The following is a 14555-nucleotide window of genomic DNA, read 5'->3' on the forward strand; positions in this document are numbered from 1 at the left end:
CTTGCCCAACATTTTGCCCCGTCCCTACGCGGGAATTGAACCTGGATCCTCTCGCTTGCGAGGCAAAGGTGCTAACCACTACACTACAGGTCTCCACAAAGCTTGTTGGTGTTCATCGCTAGCATAAAGTGCTGAGACTGCAAACCGCGTGAATGGTGACCTATAAAAGCAAGTTGCGGTTGAGATAAAATCCACACACAGCACCAGAGACTGGTCCACATTGACACCACTGAGATCAACAGTCACTAACACACTGTACACTAAGCCAGTGTTAAATTGGAGGGTGGTGGGGGGGAGGTAGGGGGCTGGGGGGAGGTTGGAACAAAAGAGGACTGACCTGAAGTGTAACGATGTCAGAGGCAAGTACGGCAGAAATCCAGCCAACCCTGGCTTTAGGGTGGTTAAAGGGACATTAACTGACACACGTTAACTCTTTGAGCAAATGTACACACTCTTCCCCCCCCCCACCACCACCACACACACAGTAAGTACAACAAACAACAATAATCCTTACATTATCAAGCCTTATGCAGTCATGAAGACGTCTCAAAGCGCTTGGCAGGATTTTACTATGAGGTGTAGTGACTGGGTATTTGTAGGCAAAAACATGCAACCCCCTTCCTTCCCCAACTACCCCCCCACTCTCTAACCCCCCCCAAATAAAGATAGCTTGCTTGTCTCCCTCTCTTAGTTAAAACCACAGCTACTTAAACATGGAGTCAATTTGGTGATCATTGTCCATTCACAGTACTTCAAAACCTCAGGAACACAACAATTACTGAAACAAATGCTTCAAGGCTTTGTGTGTGTGTGTGTGTGTGTGTGTGCATGCGTGGGGTGGGGGGAAGGGGGGGGGGTAAGAGTCTGTTGAAGAAAAAAAAAAGAAACGAGGATGACTAATTTCTCTTTTTTTAGAAAAATTGTGGTTTGAAGGAATTTGCCTAAAATGACAGTGGTCACCAGCTGCATATCAGCCTCATTCAGCTCACAGTCCGACTCAATTCAATTAACCCATTACAGGGGCTGAGTTACAATTCCGAGGCTGCGTGTGCGGGTCCAATTCTGACAGGTTTGGCAAGCTGCCATCGTTGCCCACTGCCAATGTGGTGCTCGAAGAATTGGCATCCGTGCAAGCGCTGCTCTGTGGGCTCACAGCCAACAGTTTACTGTGGGTTTCTGCACTGCACAGAGTGGGTAGAGGTTTGTGTGCATTAAACCAGAGACTGCGTCACTCCTGCGCTTCATATCAATGCTGTGTTGTTAATGTCACCAAAGCCATAGACAACTTAGAAAGGCACAGGCTAGTCACTACCGCTCACTGCTTGGGATCTCTGCAGCAGAATGGGCTTACTCAACAGAAGACCACACAACTTTGCTTTCACCAAGGTGCTGTCTTGTTAGTAGGACTCTCCTTCTCTGTTACCCTGAAGCCAAAGCCCTAACAGGTCGGGCTCCTAACTAAACCAACAGCAGGAAACTTGCCAACATTCACAACGGTTGACGTGGTTTTAGATGGTTTCACTCCAGCGTTGTGAATATTGGCAGGCTTTCTGCCTACAAATACCCAGTCACTTCACCTAGAATCATACAGCACAGAAGGAGGCCATTCGGCCAATCATGCCCGTGCCGGGTCTTTGAAAGAGCTGTCCAAATTAATCCTACCACCCCCCACTCTCCCCATAGCCCTCCGATTTGTCCTCCCCAAATATCTATCCACTTCTCTCTTGAAAGTTGGGCAATTTCTTTACCTCATGGTAAAGAAGAAAGCAAAGAAAGAATTTTTTTAAAAAAACAAATTATCACAAGATCAATTCAGATGAAGAAGACCTTTCGGCCCATCTGATCTCATCCATCCAGAATACTCACTCTTCCATCACAGTGTCAAACTGTTTATTGGTGTCCTAACCTCAAATGTTTCAACGTACTTCACAGGTTATTGAGTCTGACTTGTCAGCCTGGCTCAGTTGTTAGCGCTCTCACCTCTGAGTCAGAAGGTTATGGGTTCAAGCCAGAGCTTTGAACTCACAGAGTCTAGACTGAGACTTGAGCTCAGCGCTCGGCGAGTGCTGCATTGTCAGACATGCCATTAAAGAACCCATTTTGTTTCTCTCTCCCCCCCCCCAGTGTCCTGGCCAACAATTCCCCAAATAAAATTGTTCAGGCACGTGGTGCACCCCCACTTTGCAAGAACAGGTGCCGCGCTATTGGTTTCCTAACACTGCATCTCCAACTTAGTCTCTGCTCTTTACCTGTGAGCCTGGGTGTACATGTACTTATGGAGAGGGGGGGGAGGGGGTCGTTATTGGGTAGCAATTGGATGGGTGATTTCCTGATCCCCCACCCCTCCCCCAACCCCTCGAACAGCAGAACGAGACTCATTTGGCGTTAACACAGTCTCTGATACCAGGCGAGACCGTCGCACTCTCACACTCAGAATTAGAAATGTCTGCACCCACTTAGCACAACGGGACCCGGATGCCCGGAGGCAGTTCACATGACGTTGAGTTAGAGTTAAGAGTTAGTCCGGCCAGCTGTAGCGTGCTATCACATGACAGCCGTGTCCTGAGACCCTGCTTTCAGTTGAGGGTTTAATAAATGGAGTTCATGTGACACAATGCAAGTTGCAGACTGACTGACCGACCGAGTGATGGACTGACTGATTGGCTGACGACTTCTCTAAGGTGTGACTGTAAATACAAGCAAGAGACACAAATTAACTTGCAAACAAAACACCACCAATGTGTTAGCTGAGGTTAATTCTACGCAACTGTCTTGTTTCCCCCCTCCACCTCTCCCCACATACTCAGACTAAACTGAAGGAGACTATTGTACGATAATGAAGTTAGCCTCACAATGAGGGGCTATTTTAAGCTGCCTGTTTAAAGCGCTCTGCTCTGGGGGACGTGACGTCACCAAATTAGGCTGAGTGAGAAAGAGAGCGAGTGTATTTTATCACCTCAAGGTAAATGACTCGAGTGTAGTAACTGTTTTTTTTGGTAGAAATGTTCGTAGAGGCAGAGTATGTCGCTGGCGCTGCTCAGATGCCATGAAACACTGCTCACAACCCCCCCCCCCACACACACCCAACTCCCACCATCACCCAACCTCCCCCCACACCACCACACCCCCCCACCACACACACACACAAGCAAAACCCACTCCCAAACTGAGATAATTAATTTCTTCCAACTTCATAGAAACCCAGAAGAGTTCTCCATAGAGTCAAAGTGAGAGACAGCAACTGTCAACCATCATGACAACCATCACCCCAACAACCCCCCACTCACTCACACTCCCCCTTCTCTCCCTTCCACCCGCCCCTCCCTCACAAAAAAAACTTTTCATATAAAAAAAGCTTAAATTAGCTTTTGGGAAACTGATTAACTGCTTAAACTGTCTCCATAAAACCATCAGCCCTCAGATACAGCCGACTTTGTAACATGTTAATGAACAATGAGTGAGTCAATCATATTAACTCCCACGCGGATCTGAGTTGGATGGGGGGGTTGGGACACTGCCTCTTTCATCACCCCCTTTCCCTCCCCTCCCTCCCCCCCCCCCCCCCAGGAGGTTTGTTCCATTCAATCCTCCCGCCCATCCCCCTCTTCCTATCTCCCCATCCCTCCTCCACCCAAAATGATCCCCCCCCACCCCAATTCTCGCCCATCACCTTCTTTCCCCCTCTCTTCTCTCTCCTCCCTCCTACGTAAAAATACCCCTCATTCTCTTCCCCCCCCCCAGAAATGAAGTCTTTTCTTGCACCCCAAAACATCTGCTGCTAGTTTCGAGTGAGGATGAACCCAACACTCACTGTACAGTAAGAACTCTCGTATTAGTATTCCTGTTGGGAATCTCTCTCTATCTCCAACTCTCCCAATAACCAATTGCCTGACACAAAGCGATACTTCACATTGACCCATCCTCCAGTTATAGTGTTGGAGAAAGAATATTAGTAGAGGCAGAGTCTGCAGGTAAAGCAGACATTTTCTCCCCCCGCACTGTGTGTGTGTATATATATCTCACACACACTGCCCAGGCTGTTTATATCTTGCAGGTGGGGCCCCACCGAAACCCACCCCTCTCTGTCTCCCTCTCTAACCGCTCGAAACGAGAATTAATCACACCTGCAGAGTATGTGTGTGTGTGTGAGGAAGGGAGAGATCTGAACAGTAATAAACCGCATTAACAGACAGAAACACACACACACACACATATATATATATATACCCACACAAACAAATACAAGCCAGTCAGGGCGAGGAAGAGGTTAATTCACAAAAGAGGGTTAAAGCTGGAACATTCACTGTGTGTGTCGCTCAACGGTTAAAAATCCATCGGATTCTTCTAGATTTCTCTCTATATATAAATATTTATATTTTATATTTAAAATCTACTTTTTTAAAAAAATGCACAGCTGCATTCGAGTAACTAACCAGGAAGGAGATGAGGCCGAGGAGTGTTTAACATGTATATATATAGGGACAGAGCGAGAGCAGACTGTATAAAAATAACTTGGGTTTTAAGACACACCATTAAACACTTAATTAACTTTCTTTCGGAGCGGGGAGAAAAGACTGTGCGGGAAGGAGGAAAGAGAGATCACTTTAAAACGCTTTCAGACTGAGAAGTTTTCAATCCATTTCAAATCCCCTCTCACACTACCGAGAAACCAACTTAATGTTATTTCACTGGGAGCCCAGAACCCAACAGGTAAGAGGATAGTTTAAGGGGTTAAACGGGACCGAGAGAAAGATCTCACAGCGCAAAATACGGAGACATTCACATAAAAACAGAGCATTAAGGATGGGTGGAGGAAAGGGAGAGAGTTTTTCTTGAGATGCAAAATGCATTACAATTGAAAGTTCGCAATGGGAATTAAGGCAATTGCTGTAGATTATTTTATAATATAATGTGGCAAGCTATCAGGATTCTAGCTAGCCCACCTGGGCACAAGATTGGGGGTGGGGGTGGCTAAGAAGGCGTGGCGGGGGGTGGGGGGGGGGGGAGAGAGAGAAATATTAAAAGTTCTGTAATGGAAATTAAGGCAATTATATCATGTTATTGTATAAAGTAGCTATGAGAATGTCAGTCCATCTGGGCACAAGATTAAGGGGAAAAAGAGGAGGGGGTCGGGGTACCTCTTCCTCTCTTACTCAGGAGCGAACGAAGGAGAAGGCAAGCGAATAACGAAACCAGAAACTAATCGCTTTCTACCTAATTAAGTCGTTCTCGAGAGACAGAGAGAGAGACACACACAGACACACACACACACAGAGACACACACACACAGAGACACAGAGAGCCAAAGACACACACACACACACACACACACAGAGGCGCAGTTACCCGCCTCAGCCCCAAGTCGCGAGTAACCGCTTCATTCACAAAAAAAGAATCTCCAGTGAAACCGATAAACAAATAAATGTATTAGCGACAGACAGACAGACAGACAGACAGACAGACAGAGAGACAGACAGAGAGACTCACCGTCCGGCCGCTCCGTCTTAATGATTGTCAAAGTCGGCTGCACCTCTATAGCTGCCTTCATACTCCCCAACTCAACACAGCCCTGAGATTGTGTGTGTGTGTGAGAGAGAGGCGTTCGGGGTGGGGGTGTGTGTATGCAGAGGGAGGGAGGGGAGAGGGAGGTCACAAATACATATACAGTATATATATATATAATAAAAACTTATGTTAAAATAAAAAGTGAGTTTCAAGTTGGGTTGGGGGTGGGGGGAATAGGGGTGGGGGGAGATTGGAGGGTGATGGGCAATGCTAATTGTTAGCTCCCGACCCCTCTCTGTCTCTCTCTGTCTGTCGCTGTAGTATCTGAGTGTAGATGAGATCAATTCACACAGAGACAGAGAGACTCGATTCGGGGCGTCTCTCGTGTGTGTGCGTCAAGTCACTTGATGGGTTTAGAGATGAGACCAGGTCCCAAACTGGGGTCAGCTTTGATCCCCTCCAGTGTGTGTGTGTGTGTGTGTGTGTGTATAAAACACAGGGCTCAGCCCCCCCCAGACGGTGCTGTGTATCCTTGGGGAAGTCTCCAGCCCCTCACCTCAGCACCCTGACTGCTTATCTCAATCACCCTTCAAGCTGAGAGCCCTGACCAGGCGGATGTGACGCTAGACATGTTTCTGCTGTTCTGTTCTGTTCTCTCTCTCTCTGACTAACTCTCTCTCTCTCTGTAGATCACTCGCCTTTCTGGGGGAAGTGTGCGTTTTAGCAGATTAGAATCGTTGTTTCCTCCCTTCCCATAACCTCCCAGACCTCGCAGCCCATGTGTTTACATTGAATAAATAAGAGCGAGAGAGGGAGCCTGCGATCTGCTAATGTCCTCAGCTGTGAAGCACAGTACAGAGCTGCCTGCAACTGTACCACTGACACCCTCACCCAGACACTCACTCACTCCCACCCACACTCTCACCAACTCACTGTCTCACACCCACACACTCACTCACTCCCACCCACACTCTCACCAACTCACTGTCTCACACCCACACACTCACTCACTCTCCCCAGAAAACGCTGCTGTCAGGATCTCTCTCCAAACAATACAAAACATCTGCAAAAACACTCGCTTCTTAAAGACACACAACTTGCCTGTCACCCCCCACCCACAAAAAACAGGCTTTAGGCTCCACAATCTGTAAAAAAAAGTTTGTCTTTATTTTTTCCCCCAATTAAAATAAACTCCTAGTTTAAGACCGTTCACGTTTTATACAGCTCAGAGCAACTCCCCAGGAGCAAAAAAACATGACTTTATATATAGTATATATTATGTATAATAATCCTTGCAGTTGATATAATGCCTGATCACATCTTCGAGATGCCTCATTTAGGGTGTGAGCACCTAGCAAAACGCTGTGTCCATGCCAGTGTAGTGACTTTTTTTGACAGTAAGTATTGGGAGTGCAAGATAATTGTCAGCATGGTCAAGTGGTGGAATGAGGTTCATTCAGCCAAATGGATCCATTGAACTACTGATGACAACAGCCCAGCCTATCGGCGGGACCTGGAAGGGCAGACCAGTCACAGGGAGCAGGGAATCCTCCCACTCAGCTACTATTAACCCTGCATCCAAAGCCCTAAAGGGTCGGTTGGTTCTAGCTGGATAAGCAGTGGAAAAGCTTGCCAGACAGTAATATCAATGGCAAGCTATACGGTCTTAGCTGGTTAGACTTCAGCAGTTACCTAAGTCCCCAAGCCTTGGCTGTTGCCAACCGGCATCTGAGGCTCTCCAGAATTCAATAAACATGCTGGGTTTCTCCAGGGAGAGAGCATTCCAGACACGGGAAGACTTCCAATGTGTAGGTGGGTACATATGTGGAACTATCAGCCTGGTTTAGAGATTCTTACAAGGTGACAGGTTCCACATGTGTCAGACACCTGGCAGATCATGGTGATGGGTTTCCTCATGTGTCAGACACTGGCTAAGCCTCCCTTCCCAAATCTGCAAGGGTTACCCTAACAAAGAACCTCCTTCATCCGAACCAACCTTGCCATCATCTTTTGAGCTATTTGCAAAGTTACTCTTTCATAGGTTACAGTGAAAATGCCAGGTGAATGGTGCCCACATCTGGTTAAATGGCTGACATTATAATGGAGATATCCTGTCTGGTCTATTTTTAACGCTTTCATCCGCCAGACCTTTGTGTCTGTGACTATGTCCCAAAAGTCAACAGTCAGTCATCAAGTCTTCAAACAAATGATGTTTGAATTGCAAAATAAAGCACTGTGGAACTCTTCCACACAATTCCCTCCTAAACCTAGGTCCTCGCTTCCTGGGCAGGACACACACGGTTGGCCAAATGCCCAGTCCTATTATTAGTAACATGTGTTATAGAAATTCCTGTGTTTGATACAGCCAGTGTCTCATGTCATCAAGCTGTCTCAACTCTCTACATAGGACCTTACTGTCAAGTGTAGTGACTGTGTATTTTGTGGGCAAATGCAGCAGCCGATTTACACACACAGCAACGTCTCGCAAACAGCCGTGAAGTGAGCGATCAATTTTATAATTTCTCTTTTCCAATAGCGCTGCGGTATCTTTACCTCAACAGGGCCCATATTGAACTGTTATTGCAAATCCTTCGAATCCCATTTACATGTACAAGGGACAGGAACTACAACAACATATAGTGGCCTTCACGCAGGATCGTGCCTCAAAGCAACTCCCAGCAAATACCGATACACCCCCCTCACACTCAACAATTCCCCCCCCCCCAACCCGCTCCCCCATTTTAATCTGAAATTGTAGAAACAGAGCGTCGCACAGGCTTGGCTGGAGGGAGAGTGGAAGGAGACCGATGGGAGACAGGGTGGGACTGATTCTTGTGGTGTGTAAAGTACGTGAACCATTTTATATGTATGTAATTGCACAGTAATTTGGGATAGCTTTCTTCTCTGCTCCGGTTCTATGCTCTGCCGCGCTGCACTATCCATGCTCTTGTCCTCATAAAATCATAGCGGAGGGAAAAGGGGCAAACAGCTCAGCAAGCGGACACTCAGCAGGTTTTCTTAACAAAGAAATGCAGGGGTGTCTTGGAATGCGTAGGTGAGGGTGCGAAGGAGGCAGTGGTGGTTATGAGTGGCAGGGGCTGCCTAACATGCACCCCACCACCGCCTGACTGCCTGTCTCAGCTTCACTGTGGGTGAGTCACTGTGGTTTGTACTTTTACTGCAATAGGTGTGCGCGAGAGGCGTGTGGTAACCAAACAAGCGCATTGCACTACTTCTGGTCGCTGGCCTCTCTCAGAGAGACCGCTTACGCAACTTCTGAGCAGCTTTTTTGGGTTGCTTTTTGCAGAGCAGAATGTTTCTTTCTGCATTATTATTGATATTAAAAGAACATTCGCTTTGCTTTTCCCGCTCTGTGAGTGTGTGAAACACCCTCTGCTCAATGTGTGATGGACACAGTCAAGCACGACCTCTCCCACACGCACTCTCTCACAAGCCTGAGAAAGAAAGCATTTTTTTTAAAAAAATGCTTGTGCTAAATAAATGAAAGCACTCATTTTAAAAGCTGTAAAACAATTGCTAAATAAATGATGTTCTTTTTGGCAAATGGCAGCCATTTTACTTGTGGCAACGTCCTGCAAACAGCCATGAGGTAAAGGACCAATTAATTGATGTGGGGGAATGTCAGTTGGGAAACAGCCTCCCACCCCTCCCACCACCATAGATACTTAGTTCCTTCCTTCCCAACCTCCCCCACCCCCTCCACTTCTCCCCCTCCTCAAAAATATACACCTCGCCTGGAGCCCGGGTTGCTTCTCTAAGCATTTCCTGGCCTCGAACTCAAGGCTTGACTTAACATGGCAGGTTATACAGAGCTGAGCTTCAGTGTTAACCCCCCCACCCGACCACTACCCCTACACCCCTCTCCGTCATCCAGTGAGAGAGAGAGACACACACACACACACACACAGTGAGTGAGTGAGTGATGCTAATCACCAGGCTATCCATGGAACTAATGAAGACCTCACAACCTATAGACTGGCTGGGTTAGTGCTATTGGAAAATTCAGGATTCAGTGTAATTTCCGAGGCAAGAGCTCAGTGTATTGCGAATGGCATTGAGATATTCCATGAGAGAAGCATGACTAGGCTTTGTTGGCTCCTCTCCCCGCAACACTCCCCAGCCCCCCTCCCCAACAACATAAAGCCTCACTTCGGCCCATCAGAGGGAGTAGAACCTCATCCTCTTGTTTCGCCCAGATTCAGACCTCGGTGAAAAGTCAATGTTCAGACCTTCCCCATTGACCTCCACCTCTGATCCCATCATCCAATAACAATAGTAATAGCAATAATAACAATCCAATAATAATAACAATCCAACAATAACAACAATCCAACAATAACAACAATCCAATAATAAGGATTACTATTATATTATTATCCATTCACCAACCCTCAATGGTCTGGGTTGGGATGGGGGGGGGCGGGGACAGGCATGTGTCAGTGTCTCTACTGAAGACTCTCTGTACCTGGAGTGACGTACTCACGGCCCGTCGGCACCTCCTGAGCTGCCCGCTCCCCCCGCACTGGGCAGTAGTATCTCTGGGGGCACCAGGTTCCAGCAAATCCAGCCACTGAAGGTTCCTCATACACGTCAACAGGAGCGAGTCTCTGAAACACAAGCAACGTAACATTGGTCACCAAGGCAAGGGTAACTTGTTGCTGTGGTTGACAAGTCACTGACCAGAAATAATAATAATAATTCTTGCATTAGATGTAGCGCCTTATCACGTCTTCATGGCTTCACAGAATATACTGTGAAGTGAAATAATCACAATGTAACCTCTCAAACCCTTGCTATATAAAATACAAGCTCCTTATTTCTCACGATCAGCCAAAGACCGGATCGGTTAAAAGACTGTGAAATATGATGACAACAATTACTTGCACTTATGTTGCGCCTTTCACGCCGGAAGGCGTCTTGGAACGCTTTGACAGAGGTCAATGCTATCCCGGGCGGGGGGGTGGGAGGGGCATGGGGGAAGGTGATTCAGGTTTTGGGATTTGAAATTGATGCCAACGGAGAGAGAGAGAGAAAAGGCGCTGATTACATCCCAGCACATACAGACAGGAAGCTGCTGGGAATGTGAGACACGGAGACTAAGTGCATCACATCTCCAACACTCACAGCAGTAATCGTGCTGTCAGCACAGATAACACACCAGCTCTGTGTCTGTGTCGTCACCTTGTAAACCTGGCCCTGAACCCACCCTCACACCTTCCTCGCCTACAGCCTCCTCATTCTCCTGACGTCAGCCTTTCCCACTGAGAGACCGGGATCACAGGGGGCTTCAGTGATTGATGTTTACATAGCTCTTCCACGTCAGGGAAGATGTCTCAAAGCCGAGCTGGGCAAAGACTGATGTGGGGAGGGGGGAAGAAGGTGCCTGAAGAGGTGGGTCCTAAGGTGGGTTTCTTTGAAGCTGGAGAGGAAGGAGCAAGGCGGAGGAACTTCACAGGTGGCAGAGCACAGACTCTCCCTCGCGCCCCCAAGTCTAACCCCGCACAGCCTAGCCCCAACCTGCCCCAGGCTAGCCCCGCCCTAGCCCACACTTTTACATTTTTCCTTTTCAATCATTGGTTCTAGACAATCCACTTCAGTCTATTCACTTTCCTCGAACAAACTGTTTTGCCAAACTTTTTTTCGAACACACACAGAACACAAGTATAAATATCGCTCCTTCTGCGCTCATGCCTTTGGTATTCAGATAATAATTTATCGGTTAAACCACAGACGTCATAAAGACTGTAGTTCTTTTCATCGACAGTCACCTGTCTCTTGGCACTGTTGGCTGCCCAGTGTTACCCGGGAGGGTAGAGAAGGGATTTTGTGCCCTTGGCTCCCAGATAGATCAGTCATTCACTTCACGGCTGTTTGTGAGATGAGCGGGGTAGGGTGGGGGCTAGGGTGGAGGTGAACAGGAGTGGTCGCTGAGCCACATGTTAATTGGTGGACGGCTGATTTACAGACTGAGCGTGACCCAGCACAGACTGAGGCCATTTCTGTTGTCTCTTTATTGCTTGACTTTCTGGGTAGTGGGAGAGGCGGGAGGAGGGGGGGAATAAATTGGTGATGGACTCGCATTTACTCTGTACAAGTTTAACATTGAATGTACTGCATATAGTGAGGTATATAGTGTATACTGTAGAGTCCTGCAGCATAGTGGTTAGAGAACACGCCTCACAAGCGAGAGGACCTGGGGCTGGGCAAAGCCTTAGGCAAGTTTCCTTACTGCACACACCTCTGTTTAATTAGGTTGTTAATTGAATGACGGATCACTTTACCGGGGGTAATAATCCCTCCCCCCCAAAATATTAAAAAGTAATAATTTGGTCACTCAATCCACTGGCTGCTGCTTTTCACCCACACTTTACAGTGTATTCCGTGAAGCCGTGTAAGAAGTCTCAGCAACGTGATAAGACGCTGTATCAAATGCAAGTATTATAATTTATTATTATTAAGCAAAGCGTGTGTGTAGTCTTTCACACCCCCCCCCAATCAAGAGGTTCCCTCTAGCTGATTATTATGCAGTTTCCAATCTTCTGTGACCAGCAAGCCTGTAATGTTTCGAGACGTTTGACTACCTGGGGAGCAGAGGGAGCCGATCTCTGGCTGTGAGTGTGGTGACTGACTGACTGACTCTCACACACACCCACTGAGCACAGAGCTTTACTGTCAGCTTCCTGCACAGTGTAAGCCACTGTTATACGGCAGGATCTGCATCAGTCAGCAACACAGCCAGCAGAGAGTTAGCTTCCAAATATATTGCAACCCTGGTTCGGGACACCGCCCCAATAACGTCAAAAAACATCTCGAAACCCTTCACAGAGGATTGCCGTCACATGCAGCAACCTTTTTACTGGCAAATGAGGCTGATTTTCACCCACCAAAGTACACTGACGTGATGATCAATTCATCAGGAATGGCCACAGCACTGGATGTGATAAACACGTGTGAGACAGTGGGAGCACGAGTGTGTGTGACGGTGTGAGTGTGGGTGTGTTCGGGTGGTGGTGGTACACGCTGACCTGTGTTTGAGACTGTGTGCGGGGAGGCCGATTTCACCAGCAAATTCAAGAGGGAATTAGCTAGCTATCCAGCAAGGAAATGGATGGTAAGGTAGTTATAGCTGTTAATTATCATAATATTTCTTGCATTTGATACATCACGCCATTGATGTCTCAAAGCACTTCATGAAATTTTTACTGTAAAGTGCAATGACTTTATTTTGCAAGCAAACACAGCAGCCAATCAGCGCAGTTCAGTGTCCCACAAACAGCCATGAAGTGAATGAAACTCCTTTCTCTTTTCCAATAATGCTGTGGGATCTTTAACGTCCACCTGAACAGGTACAGACGAAGGAGCTCGGTTTAACGGCTCAACTGAAAGATTTGATGTTTACTGCACTTTGGGACGAGCTGGTTAGTTTTCTCCAAAGCCTTACACCTTCCTTCACAAGGTTGTTTTCCAAAGGTGAAGGTCTGTGTCAACATTGAGTGCAACATGATAATAATCCTCACATTTGATATGGAACCTTTCATATTGGGAAAGTAGCTCAAAGCGGGTGAGTGGGTGGGTGGGTGAGTGATTGGGTGAGTAGTACTCACTGCCATGCCCCAGGAACAGCAGCTGTTAGACATGGCCTCGTGGTAATAGTTCATCCTCGGTCTTTACCTGGAAGCACAAACCGTGAGGGAGAGCGTTACCAACACAACAAATTATATTTGTACAGTGCCTTTCATGTCGGGAGAACATCCCAAAGTGCAAGACACAGAAAACCACAGCTTTCACTTTACCCCAGTTTTGATTTGACAGGAATTCACTGTGTGTTTAACAGTGTGAGTGGATTTTAACTATTTTCTTTAATTTCCAAATTAAAAGCCAACTGATCTCCTGGGTCTCGGGGACCACAAACTGACCTATTTTGGGCTTTTCTAAGATTCTCACTGAGATTGAGTTCTGTAAATCTTTATTATTACAGTCTGTGAAAACCACAGTATTTATTTGTAGTGTTCTACACACAATTATACCCCATCACATGCAAAGTCATCAACACACACACACACACACAGTGTGATGCACTATTATCCACCCTGGGATGTGCAAACTGATTCACACACGTGTTGAGTTACTCAGTTAACCGCTCAGCCACACCAGCTCTGTGTCAGCCCCAACGCTAATTACTGACCTGTAAACTTCATTGATAAACAGATTCTCTGGTTCCAGACCATCCGCCTGACACTGACACACTCACTCACACTCACTGACACTCACACACAATATGCCACATTCAATCATTGACTGACCAATACACTCACACTGACACCCAGACATCGACACACTCACTCACTGAGAAGGAGCCCGGCCTGAGCCCAGGGCTACCCTGTACATACCCCCCCCCCACCCACCCCAACCCCCAGAGCATCAATTCAATCGCAAAACAGTAAGATTTCTCACCCACTGGTCCAGACAGTGTTTGCTGGTGAAGTGTGTACGCGGGTCTGAGCTCCGGCCTCTGTGTGTCCACACTCAGCAGCAGAGATACCTGAGTGTATTATCACACAGCACTCCAACCTCTCTCTCTCTCTCTGTGTCTAATACTTTATCACACTCCCTCCCTCCCTCTCTCAACTCTCTCCCTTACACACTTCCCCCCACCCCTCTCTGTCTCTACCCTTCTCTCTCTCTGTCTCTCTCCCACACTCTCTCCCTCTCTCTGTGGCTGATGTGAGTGACTACTGTCTCAGGTTCTCTCTGCTGCAGTGATTAGGTGGAGATTGCTGGGTGGGACTCACACTTATCTTAGATCCCAGTGTCCCGGGCTGTGCTGTGACAACACGCCTCCCGGGGGGGGGGGGGTGAGATTCCCAACCTCTTTCCTTAAACAGGAATCGGAACCATTAACACGAGTCTGGGGCAGTTAATTCATCAAACAAGTCACGATTCAGCCTTTGTGATAATAGCAAAGAGATTGGAGTGATCAGAGAGAGAGCGTCGTGAGTGTTACAGACAGACAGACAGGCAATAACAAT

At 47.3% G+C, this 14555-nt stretch overlaps 1 protein-coding gene across 2 annotated transcripts in view; it reads right to left on the reverse strand.

Annotated features, from left to right (window-relative positions):
• The window catches only part of ets1 (v-ets avian erythroblastosis virus E26 oncogene homolog 1), a 28453-nt gene extending 14340 nt beyond the window's left edge, over positions 1-14113 (reverse strand). Inside the window, exons 1-3 of one of the 2 annotated variants that reach the window (XM_007895997.2) lie at positions 13981-14113; positions 13131-13197; positions 9992-10133 (exon numbers count right to left, since the gene is read on the reverse strand). In XM_007895997.2, the coding sequence (XP_007894188.1) occupies positions 9992-10133; positions 13131-13184 (196 nt within the window). In that variant the 5' untranslated portion in view covers positions 13185-13197; positions 13981-14113. Of the gene's footprint in view, positions 1-5487; positions 5621-9991; positions 10134-13130; positions 13198-13980 lie in introns of those variants that run through there. The other variant, XM_007895998.2, reaches the window with a different exon arrangement.
• Between the last annotated feature and the right edge of the window lie 442 nt (positions 14114-14555).

Source organism: Callorhinchus milii, unplaced genomic scaffold (genome assembly GCF_018977255.1).
Source record: "Callorhinchus milii isolate IMCB2004 unplaced genomic scaffold, IMCB_Cmil_1.0 Scaffold25, whole genome shotgun sequence".
NCBI lineage: Eukaryota > Metazoa > Chordata > Chondrichthyes > Chimaeriformes > Callorhinchidae > Callorhinchus > Callorhinchus milii.